The sequence below is a fragment of the Amblyomma mixtum genome, chromosome 5 (genome assembly GCF_055824585.1).
Source record: "Amblyomma mixtum isolate Tamu chromosome 5, ASM5582458v1, whole genome shotgun sequence".
Classification (NCBI taxonomy): Eukaryota; Metazoa; Arthropoda; class Arachnida; order Ixodida; family Ixodidae; genus Amblyomma; species Amblyomma mixtum.
The window spans coordinates 168,868,700-168,881,404 of NC_143016.1; the positions used below are offsets into that span (position 1 = coordinate 168,868,700).

Genomic DNA, 12,705 nt, shown 5'->3' on the forward strand with positions numbered 1-12,705 from the left:
CTGTACACGAGCTTCCAACACCATAGACTTACATGGACATTTGGCAGGATTATGGTGGCAGTTTGAATTATCCAAATTTCCACATTAATGGGGGCCGAATTGCCGAGGTTTTACTGCACCAAGTGCAGGGCAACTGCACCGTCGCTCTGATGCTACAGGCATCCTTCAATAACCCGGACGATGACCACTACACTGCAGCAAACGGTCGTGGAACTTTGTGAAATGCGGGACCACTCACCTGGCCACAGATTTCCGAGCTGCCTTCCACCGCAGTGCCGTTAGACAGGAGGCCAGCAGAAGCCCAGGCCAATTTGATGACCGCCTGAATGGTGTTCAGGTCTGGCAAGTGGATGGTGCCCTGCAAGAGGCGGCAACAAATTGTCGCACCCACGCTCGCATCCCCTACGCTTTGGCAGGCACCCATACGGTAACAGTAGTAGGTGTAGAAGCCACTGAAGCACATGCAACCTCACGAAGGAGCAGCCATCGATGACATGATAGACCAAACACATGACGTGCAAACAATCTTAACTATTATTATTGCTCTGTCGGGAAGTGGCAAGAACGTGAGCATCCATACAACACGAGTCTTTGCACCCTACCACAGGACGAAGAGGTCAGAGCAACTGTCGTAACCACGGTGTGAGTGCTTGGTTTGGTTCATTGGGGTTCTTTAATGGGCACTCACATCGCACAGTACACGGGCCTCTAGAATTCGCCTCCTTGAAATTCAGCCACCGCGTGCCTCAAAGAATGTGCCCTACATGACAACGCAACGGTTCTAGTGCCTAAAATCGACACACTCATAAGCTAAGGCTGTCCCTGTCACAAGCCCTAGAGAAGGGTAATAAAACCTTGCAATTTTTACATCACGCTGAAAAAAGAAAAACAGTCCTTCACATTATTTAAAAGGCGCAGGTGATTTTGTCACTCAAGTCTACAGGTTTGCCTCAAGAACATGGTTATTCTATCTATGAAATTAGCACCGGGGCTACCGCCAAACAGTGATTTGCAGCAATTTCTGGCAACCCAAAAACGAATTCTGGAGCACTTTGAAGCAGCTGTAAAGCTACCTGGCAGCAGTTTAGAGCTGTCATATCAGCAATATGGAGCAGCTGTGCTTCATTTCTACATGTGGCTTGTCCATCAAGCTGGAAATTTTGAAGCATAAATGGACTGTGACAGATTAAATCCTCGCTAATGTCTAACCACTACACGCAGTGTTCTGCTGCTTCCGCGTATACTGTATTCACTCAAATGTAACCATTGTCATAGATAGCAATTCCAAAGCAGCAGGAAGAAACTACTCAAAAGAGGTAACTTTCCCATTAGCCAACTAAATCATACCACATAGAAAAACCCCTATCCCAGAGCAATTGAGCTAATCTGGATACCTGCTCAATTCTCCACGCACCCTAACTTACTGTCCCCATGCTCTCTCATTATCACTGACCCCACAAAACCCATACAGTGACTCTTACCGCTGCCTCTATCTCGTCAACATGCACAGATCCATGCAACAGTGCTCCCAAGATACATTTCAACAATGAAACTTTAACAACAATGTTTTAGTATGCCGGCAAACACACACATGCAACGGAGCAAATGGCACAGTTCTGTGCACCAATTCTCATAGATTATGGCACCACCACAGCATTAAGTCCATTTCCTGACAACTACCAATAGCTTAAAAGGTGGCGTTTCTGGATTCTAACAGACAAGATTGGCGCAGTATTAAAGCGACCACCGCAAAAACGGCCAGCAGTGTATATGCATGCTGCATCTTCAAATGCTCCCTTCGTGTTGCTTTCTTGCCAATGCTCTCTCCTACTGAAAGCTACTGCAGCTGAAGGAGAGCAACTGCAGGACCTCCTGCTCATTCAGGATGTCCGCAAGTGATGTTCGAGAGAGCCACAACACTTGCAAATGCACATTGCACTTGCAGGACATGAAAGCAACAAAAAAAAACGACAAACAATGATGCACTTTTCTTTTTTTCACACACCATGACTGAGATGAATTCGGTCTCAGCACAACTTTTTAATGCCAAAATGTGTTCAGCACAAGTTGTAACCGACCAAACTGAAATTCTGGAATCACAGTTGCTCAAGGCCATCACTCTGACCACTTCGGTGCAATTTGTGATCATCTTTATCAAAGATGGTGCAGCAAATCTTGTCTGGTGCAGAATGGCACCCCTGGCGCAGGAGTAGACATTTAGAAGGTGGCAGCATCTGGACGCCACAAACGCCTCATTAATTCTGCGATGCCTTGGAGGACCATCACCCACCTGGTGTCGGAGCAGGGGTGCCAGGCGCACGCCCACTGAGTGGAGCGTCCCCTCGGGCCCCATGCTGGGCACATGCTTCAGGGCCTGGGCCAGGCCCTCGGGGGTCTGCTGGTGCAGGGTGGTCTGCTGCACGGTCTGTGTCTGCTGCTGGTGGGCCAGGCAGTGGCCCACCACGGTCAGCAGCAGCTTGCTCAGCTTCAGCAGCAGCAGCGAGCCACGCCTGCAGGGGGAGAGAGAGAGACTTGTTCTTTCCCTCCTCCTCCTCTTCCACTGGCAGCAGCGACACTGCTCGCAGCACAGAGGGTTGCTCCGTTCCAGAGAAAAAGTTAAAACATGGCGCCCCCATGTTGACTCCCACACCACACGAGCAGCCCAAGATGGCTGAAAACACTTGATTAGGTATGGAGGAAGAAAGAAAACAGATCTGGACAGAGCTGCTGCCAATATCTGACTAATCACAGGCAATGCCTCCACCTCCGAAGCCTCCAGAGACTATCCACAGGGCACACAGGGATTTTCATCCAGTCCTTTTAAAACAACTGCTCACAGTGGCAAAACTGCTGTGCCATGAAGGCTAAAGCACGAAGTGGTACCAGAGCCTTTTTTTTCCTCCCTAAGCAAGACTACTGATTCCATGCTTCCCCAAACTTCCAAGTGCTCTTCCGAGTGCAGCCCCAAACTTTGGTTTCCAAGAGTGACAGGCACAGAGAGAGAGGGAAGGAGAGAGGGGGGGGGTGCGCACCCGCGGCTGGTGGGGTCGAAGCAGCAGCTGTCCTGGCGTCCCAGCATGCGCAGCACCACAGCCACACCCCCGCTGCGCACAAACCCCGCCTGGAATTCCTGGGCCTCCTTGGAGAAGGGCGACAGGGCGGGCAGCAGCAACGAGTACGCCACCTGCACGGAGGACACCACCCATCAATGCCACAGCTGCCACCATGCAGAGCGTACCCTCCCGGCACCCACGCAACAGCATCAGATGAGACAAGCTCCTCACACCCTAGTATCAACCGAGTGTGATTAACAATGCCTTTATGTCACTAAATGCATTCTGTGAGTACAGGGGGGTGGAACGACTCTTCTTTGCAACCGCCAGGGTTTTATAAGCCATGCACTCAACTGTCCCCCTACACCAAGAAGCAAAGTTTTCCCCTCAAACGCATTCTTGCCACGCTCAATCACAGGCAGTCCACAGTGCCAACTGGCTGGCTTCAGCATTGTGGTCAGACCCGATTAACATGAAGAACATTGGTGAAGCACAAACTTCCATGGTCACTAACGATGACTGACTGGTCTGAAAGTGCGTGTACATCACTTATTTTCACAAGTGACTTAGCTTTGAATGCCTTCACTGTTTCAATGTTGGTACCACAGTGCAATTATAAATCCCAGTAATCAGCTTCAATGAGTCCTCAACACATGCTCCAGTGAAACTCCCACCACTTTCGGCCCCACAGCAGGCACTTGCCGAGGTGATGAATGCACCTTTCTCCAAAATGAATACAGTAAAACCTTACTGATAGCTTCCAGGTTCATATGATTTCCCGGTTCACATGCTCAAAATCACAGACAATAAAAATGTTTCACAGAGTTACAGTTTCTTTCTTCTGGTTAACATGTACTCAGATGACACAATTTCCCAGCTGTAATGCTCAATATTTCAACCAATTCTGGTAGTACAACATGTTTAGTGACCAACCACACCTATGCAAAGATACAAGAGGGCTGAGCCTAAGGGCACGCGACAATGAAAAGCTGGAATGCAGCAGCAGCCACATACAACACGATGACTTCTCTGCTGTACCTTGATGCAGAGGGGTGAAGCATAAGTGTGCATTTGCATACAAGCAGCTGTTCCTGCGAGGACACAACATGAAGAGGAGAAATGCAGCGGCTTCTTTGGAGAGCCTTAGGGTAAGGGGGTGAAGCATCCAACTACTACACGGATGCACTTGCATACGCGCCGGCCTAGTCTGGTGAACATAAAGAACACCCAGATAGTCAGCCATGCAGCAGCTTCCCCACAGTGCATTCATGCAAGGGGTCGAAACATCCACAAATGAGAAAGAGACCGCTCATTTTGCCATTGCTGTAAGTGGGCCAGATGTGATGAGAAGTTACTTCACCACCATGATCAACATAAATGCAGAATGATGCAGAATGAATTCTGTCAGCATTAAAGGAACTGCTCAGACCTTCGCCTCCAGGCTTGAGAGCTGCTAGGAAAAGCCAACTTTTCATGCGCCCTTGGGGCTAAGCACGCTGTGTGGAAGTGCAAAGGAGAAGGTGGCTATGGATAGAAAGGAGGTTCAGGTCGCTAGGTAACAGAGGGCACTGAAAGAGTTGGGTGCAGTATGGAAAGCAAAGGAGAGAAAACGTACGCAGGACTAAGTAGCTCGAAACAACGAGCAGTAGGGACACGGTGGTGATGGCAGCTGCTGATGTATGGAAAGCTGCATGCATTGAAGTATCGGAAGCACTACCTCCTAAAAAACATGGACGCATCTACTATTTCCAAATTTAAGCGTGCCATCTGTGTTGTTGTTTTACTTGTATATAGAACCTTGTTTCCAAATTTTAGTGTGCCATCTGTGTTGTTTTCTTTTTGTGCATGGTACTTCGGCTATTGTGGGTCCAGGACAGTTTGAGATTACATTATTACCGTAGTAATACAGCCAAATCCCGCTTCAACGAAATTCACAGTGCCCATGACAAATTCTGTTGAAGCAGAAGCTTGACTGTCATGAAATAGGGCCAGAACATTGACAGATTCAACTGGATAGTTTATGAACAACATTTATTTTCCAAAAATCTGCCAACTTTGCCTGTCACTCCCCACACTCGGGAGGCTTCAAACTGTGCCATGGAAGCACTCTTCCGGAAAACAAAATGCAGGCGTCTTTTTTTCATCTTTCCGTGAATCGCTTTGTTTATGAACAGGGCTCTTGAAACGCAGCACAGCGCGGTTCCGACGCGCAGAGCGTTGTTGTTGGCACAGTCACTGCCGCACAAAGGAAGCGGTTCCTTTAAAAGGAATGCTTTCGAGGAATCGCTCCGAGGCGAAACGCCGGCCGATCAACAGAGCGCCCTCGAGGTAGATGCGGTGCATGCACACTTACCATGCCACGGCCGCCGCGTCGCCCACACGGAGCGGTCGTCACTGTCCCTTTCATTTTCCCCCATCGACTATAATTAGCCGCGTTGCACGGTAGCAGCTCGCTACACGCACGCACACAGACCACACTTTTTTTTTTTTTTGGTCTTTTGCCACTTCGAAATCGACGCCGTGGCGCAATTTTCTTCACACTTCGCAAATCTCAGACAACGGACATGTTTGCATAATAAACGCATCCGCTAAATTTTGCTGTCAAAACTACTATTTTTTCCGCTCGTGTTTTAAAAGCTCTTACGCATCGAGGTTTATTTGCTAGACCGAGGTCACCTTGTTCACACACTTTCCCACGCCGGTGTCCTTCGCGTGCCGCAGTTCATGCACACGCACCGATTGCATGCATGACGCACCTTACTCGTACCAGCCACACACACCACGCACATGCCTTCCCATCGACCTTCGCGCTCCCACGCCACCTTCATCTCCCCCATCTATCCCACAGTGCCCAACTCTGTCACCTGATGGCGCCACTGACATTGGCCCTCATCAAGCGTCCCTGCTTGGGTCCTGCGAGAACCCGTACTGAGACCATGCTGCCTGGAGGCTTTCATCATGGACCAGGCATGCGTGCGCCCGCGTCACAGTGCGTTACTATGAAACATTACCATGATGCTCGCCATAAAATGTTACCAAGATGCTCGCCTATGGCGCAAAAGCCAGACTAGAGTGCACCCTAGCCAGCGACAGGCACCTTGCAACGATGTGTCACCACTTGCTCAGTCACTAGGTGTAACGTGCTCTGCAATGAAGCTTCGAAAAAGGCACTTTGTAACTAGCCACCACTTCTCATAAAGTGTTTAACGTTTTCACCTGTTTCCATTGACACGATAGCTTCACACTGAAATGATTGCTTTTGTTATGCCTTTGCCAGAGAAAAGAGCGAAAAAGCCGAAAGCCACCTTGCACCAATGACTGCTGTACGCAGGTGTGGAGTTGAAAAAACCGCCGCAAGCAGCTATGTACTGCATCACATCATTATGCACACATTTCTGCATATTAATTCCGACTCCGCAGGGAATGTCAACTGCGCTATTGAGAGTTAAAAACTGTCTTCAGCAGCTGTTTTTGGTGAAACCTAACGAGATATATGGGCATATGTGGATGCACCAAAAAAAAGTACAGTCAAGCCCACTTATAATAATATTCAAGTGCCATGGAAATACCATTGTTACAACCAATAATTGTTATAACAGGGTTGTGCCAAAAAAAAAGTAAAGATGACAAACTTCAGAGCATTTACTGACAGTAAATACCCGGAGGGGTTTGGTTGTCCTAATACCTGTAAAAGGTCATTAATTCGAACTTCAGGGAACCGGAACAATGTTCACCGTTCATCGATGACCAAAGCACCACCATCACTGCACCACTGGGAGCTTCGCACACCTCCACATCACAGGAATCAAGCCGGCTTTCCGGAAGTGATTCTTATCAGATATTCAAGAAGCATGCAGAACTAAGGGTGCGGCGACAGCTGACGTGAGAAAAACCGCGCTGGCTGCACGCACGCGTACTGCACCGACTGATTGGGGGTACGCATGGCGTGCGTAGCCAATGCAGCAATGCAGCAGCTCTCCTGACGCGATGACACCTGCCCCTGGGACATGGGAAATTTGTGAAGCGGGGACCGTGGGGAAGTTAGCGAAGAACAGCGGAAGATGGGACAACATACGCGCCGCCAGTGCCAGCCATAGCTCAGAGTGTAAAAACAAAGAAAAATGCGTCTTCACATTTTTTTTTTCTGCGAGCAGCGCACCCCTCGGAAACGTTAATAATGGACTGCTCCGCCAAGGCTCCCTACAATGCTCCCTACTTTCTTCTCTGCATGGGCCTTTTGCTCAGGGGAACGCATTCACGGGTTCTTTTGCTTTCGTGGCATTGCTGCGCCAGCTCAGTCCATTGGTCGGCCCCACACGCGCACGTTTTTATATGGTTTTGTTGGTGTGGTTGTAGCATTTCCTTGGTTTTTTTTCTATAATGGTTGACACTCAATTACCAGATTTAATTGTTATAACCAATAATGTGCCCTGACTGCATTGCTATAAGCAGTTTATTTTACCATAGAACACATGGCAAAGCTGATGGTGCCACGACTGACCATTGTTATATCCAATATATTGTTATAACCAGTATTGTTATAAGTGGGCTCGACTGTATAAAAAATCAGCAGCTACTTGCTCTGGAAATTGTTCATTGTGGGGGAAAAATTGCAGGATTGCACTTAGGTCTTCTTAAGAGCGGAGATGAGAATGCCTTTCCCTTTCCTCTCTTTCTCCCTCCATTTTTCATTTTTTTCTTATTTTTTGTTTTTATTATTTATATATTTTTTTTAATTTTTGCTCTTTTTATTTCATTACATATATGTGCTTATCAACTAATTCTTAATCAACTTTATTTTATTTTATTTACCATACAACTTATGATTGACAGTATGTGCGGACAACTTCTGTCCACCCGTCTACAACTTTCGTCCACGCCACTCATGAGCCAAGAAAGGCATATTTTATTAATTGCACACCCTTGTATGGTTTGCTGACGGGGAATCACTGTGGCGCGAGTTTCACTGCCACAGTGTTCATTGTAGCAGGGTTCGATTGTATTTCTTATAAAATTCTCCCGAGACCTGAAACCTCTTCTCACATTATAATTGTGCACATAAGATGAAATAGTCAGTTTTCTATCACACTGCTGCTTCTACAGACACCCATAATAATTACATCAAAAAAAAAAAAAAATTGGCTGTGGCTTAGCTAAGGTTAAGCCTGGATATCTCGAAGTGAAAAGCTGCGGTGATGCTTACGGTTTAGCTTATGGTCATGCTTTATGATTTAGCCTATGGATATGCTTACGGTTCAGCCTATGGTTATGTAACTTATGGTTATGCTTTGGTTAGCTTATGGTTATGCTATACGTCTGCCGTGTGTAGTAAAATCGCGCCGTGTCATTCGCCCAGTCTCGACTAGAACGAGAGAAAGCGCTTCCCGCCTTTTATCAATCCACCACCTGGCAGAAGCGATTGCATTCCTGCCAGCCTACGCGATAAACACGCACTTGCGGCGAACGTCAAGCGATGATGCATAGTGTGCGGCAGCGTGCTCCTGTTCTATGGGCAAGCGCGCCTTATATACTCCTCCTTACGAATGCGCATGGCTGCAACGAAAGGTCAAACGATAGCGAGGAGGAGAAGTGGCGGCACACATGCGCAGGAGCCTGCGCCGTGCGTGACGTCACTCGTGCTCCGACATAAGCCGGCTCACGCGAAGCGCAGTGTTGACTAGCGCAGTGAAGCTTTTCGCTTCAAAAGGACATGGCAGCTAACACACAACTGCATGAAAAATGCTAAAATTGCGATATTTTGTGGAATAGTGGGAAACTAGGGGCCTTGCCTATCGGTATAGCTTGACTTAGTATCACCCTTTATTGTCCTTTTATAGTGCAGCGATGCGAGCGCATATACACATCACTTACAACAAAATGCCTCCTGGTAGTATGGTCTCCGCACAAACACTCCCAGGGTGATAATGGGGGTGCCTTTATTAAACAAGAGAGAAAAATACTTTGACAGCCCAAATGGTTGATGCGCTCATTATGTCAATTATCTGGGCAACCCAGTACTGCCGACCAGCACTCAGCATCAGGACTGCATGGGGACCTGATGGGGATGTGCCATGAGGACTGCTCAGAGAGAAGAAATTGGCAGCCAGAAAAAAAAAAAACTCAGGGGGGCACTTTCTTGACCTAAACTGCTGTGAGGCGAAAGCCTTAAGTGCGATATTGCTGCCTGTGCCACTGATGTGTGGTTAAGTTGTTAGGCTTCGCCTGTAAGAGCGGAACGCGACAGCGTCTTGCAACGCTGCCAGGGAGTCCACAGAACGCCATCGCCCGTTCTCTACACCTTGCTCATCGGTAAATTGGTTTTTGAGGAAAGGAATTGTATCTGTCTCGCATATCGCAGTGGACACCTGAACCTGGCCTGAGCCTGAACCTGGCCTGAACCTCGCCGTAAGGGAAGGGAGGAAGATAGGAGTGAACAAAGACACTGTATTCACTAGACGCGGCTTTGTTCATTCTGTTCATTCCAAACAATCGAGCCGGCATGGCGGAGTGGTTAGCAGGCTCCTCTCGCACTCCGGAGACCCTGGCTCGATTTCCCAACTCGGCCAATTTCCTACTCGGTTTAATTTTTTTTTTTTTTTTCTGGTCTGACTAGAAAAAGTGTGACACCTCTGCTGAGAACCTTCTGTCGACAACCATGAGGCATTGAAGGCTTTTGCCTTAGCAGTGCGCACCTCCAGGTGGTAGAGCAGCTCGGTTGGTGACAGGGACTGGAAGAGGCCCTCCAGGGCGGCCCCCGTGGGATCCCCCTCCCCCTGGTGGGCACTCATCTCGCAGAGCTCACGCAGCCTCTCCACCGTCTGCACATCTGCGCAGCAAGGAGACACCGCAGTGGAAACCACATGCGTCAGGAAAAAACACTGACAACTGCTACATAATGGGCACATGCATAAATGCCTCATGGCAGACAGCTAGCCTGCAACAGCATTCGGTTAGCTGGCACTCAACACACAGCGAGAACAAACGTCACATGAACAGAATGAGTGGTGAAGAGCAGTAGCTGCCACTTAAAAATCTTCGTTTTTCAATAAACAAAACAGTACAGCTAGCAGGATGCAACAACAGTATAAAAGAACTGTAGCGCAACCAAGACGAACACAAGAAAGGACTACACAGGACTAGCGCTAGACCTACCTGTGTTAAGTCCTTTCTTGTGTTCGTCTTGGTTGGACTATAGTTCTTTTTTTACAACATGCACCATCTAGCACAAGAACAAGTTCTACACCAGAATGCAACAAGCAATGAAAACACTAAGACTGACAGCACATACTGCATGATGCAAAAGCAAGGCACAATGTACGTGGAAAATATTCCCAGGGCTGGAAAGTTGTCTCCTCGGGGTAGCTGCAGCTAGCAAATGATGAGACTCATCAGTGGATGAAAGATGAAATCTTCAGCAATTTATATTTTATTTGTAACACTGTGACATCTGTTACAGGGGAGGAAAATGCAGTCATAAAAGGCACATTAATTAAAATAGCGAGAACTGGGCCTAGTAGGTTGTTCATGGTGGTTTGACGCGCTTGTCTTTTCACAGAACGAGATTAAGACACAACAACGCAGAGCGCGAACTTACAACTGGCTTCAATGGAGGAAACGGGTGTTCTTTTATACACAAGACGTGAGCGCCATCAGTGGCACATAAAGAAACAAAAGAACATAGTGATAACAGGAAATGTAAGCAGATCCAGACTACAAAACACACTCATCGCGATAGCCTAACCAGGTCAACTTCTTCCTCAGACAACAACACAGTGCTGATATGCCTTCGCACCGGCGGATCCAATTTCAAAACCTTCTATGACCTCTCTTACTTTATATTTAGAAAAACAAAATTAGTTTTTTTTTTAATGCCATTTACAGATTTGGTGTAGTCAGGCAGAGGCAGATCAAGATTATTCCACTCAATAATGGTATGCAGATGAAATGGGCATATTCAATTCGTGAAGTTTTGGGGAAGACAGAAGACATTTCAAGTGTGTATATAGTAAAAGCTTGTCAGAAGAAGTGTTGAAATAATCCGGGCCTGGAAGAAGTGTTCAAATAATCCGAAGTTCCACTTATCGAATGATCGTGAGAAAAACTGACAACCGCCGTCTGCATCAGAGTAAATTTACCCGTGAAAGAGTGTGCATTCGTCTTCTGCTTTTGAGACGAGACCTTTTAATCCGAAGTTCGGTCCAGATATGTAGGCTCCTTACTAACGGGAAAATTACGCGAGAATAATGCAATTTCTCATTAAAAACAACAATTACAAAGCAGAACTTTGCTAATAAGTTCTTCAAGGGACAAAAAAGATACTATGCACAAATTGGAGAATGCAATAGCCGAACACACTGAAAAATGAAGCTGGGATTGAACCCAAGTTCTCTCAATCTCAGCATGTGAGCAAATCATATATCAGTCTCTGCTGCTTATTTTTTTTTATTCACAGTCAGCGGCAACATGCTGCTCTTAAATTTCTGAGACTTTACGGATCCCGCAACTGTCGGTAACAAGAGTCCTGCAAATCGCAAAACTGCTGAACGTCGAGTGGTGGCCTTCTGCGCGAAACAGCTGCCCGTAGAAAGGACGCTGTTGTCCTTTCTCCCCGTTGCGCTATTGCCGTGGCGACTGCTTTAATCCAACCCAGTTCTTGTCTACTACAACCACGAAACTCATCTAAGCCTCAGGGGTCAAGAAAAAAGGGGATGAAACAAACCAAACCTTCAAAACCAATCTGTGCCACAGTACTTCCCACAGCACTGTCAGCGCGCAGTATCTCACGGGGTAGTTTCCTTTTTGCGGAGAGCATGCAGAAAACGCAAGCATCCCAATCAGTCGCTCCGCTGCTTACTCATTCTCACACAGGCGCGCGTGACAGAATGCCAAGCTATAAAAAAGAACAACGCAAAAGTCTGCTCTTGCCCACACCACAGGCAGAGGCGCAGAATTGGAACCAGCGAAAACGTAGCTGTGCTTAAAACGTTTTCCTGCAAGCACCACAGCTGGCACTTGCAGCAATTTCGACCAGCAAAGGGGAGAGCCTGCCAAGCAGGATACCGTAAAAACCTGCGTATAATACGAGGTTCTTTTCCCATAATTGGCGTCCTAAATTTCCGCCTCGTACTATTTACGGATCCGAACAAAAATTTTCGAAGTTGCTCAAAGTTTTGGTTTCGTTTTTGCAGCGTGGCTACGGCTTGGCTTCGCTATTGGCGCGTGGCTACGGCTTGGCTTCGTTACTCTCGACAAACGACGTCACGACGTCGTTTCTTTGTTGATCCGTTGGGTGCGCCTGTTGACAACGCACGTGCTCGCATGTAAGGCACGCTTCGTGAAGTGGATATTGTTTTAGAGAGCACGATGTCACGGTCTTGAAAACAGTACTCTGCTACTTTCAAGCGATTTTGGCTGCGGAGAACATCGGCAACGGTAAGGCCGGGAGGCAGTTTGGTGCCGTCGAAGGAAGCATTCATGGATGGCCACAACAGAAAGAAGCCCTTTTCGCGTGCAGCGGAACGCGACAAAGCTTTCGCGGCCGTTTGATGGTTGTGTAAACAAACCGTTCAAGGACGCAGTCAGGCGGTGCTACACAGAGTGGATGCGCTCAGGTGAGCCTGCAGTGACGCCAACCGGGCGGCTGAAGCGGGCT

General features: G+C 47.7%; 1 protein-coding gene across 2 annotated transcripts in view; it reads right to left on the bottom strand.

Moving 5' to 3' along the window:
- The window catches only part of faf (ubiquitin carboxyl-terminal hydrolase-like faf), a 160,865-nt gene that overhangs the window by 59,907 nt on the left and 88,253 nt on the right, over positions 1–12,705 (bottom strand). For both annotated transcript variants that reach the window (XM_089546319.1, XM_089546317.1), the window contains 4 exons: positions 9,746–9,879; positions 3,033–3,184; positions 2,291–2,510; positions 239–358 (listed from right to left, as the gene is read on the bottom strand). In XM_089546319.1, the coding sequence (XP_089402445.1) occupies positions 239–358; positions 2,291–2,510; positions 3,033–3,184; positions 9,746–9,879 (626 nt within the window). The remainder of the gene's footprint in view (positions 1–238; positions 359–2,290; positions 2,511–3,032; positions 3,185–9,745; positions 9,880–12,705) is intronic.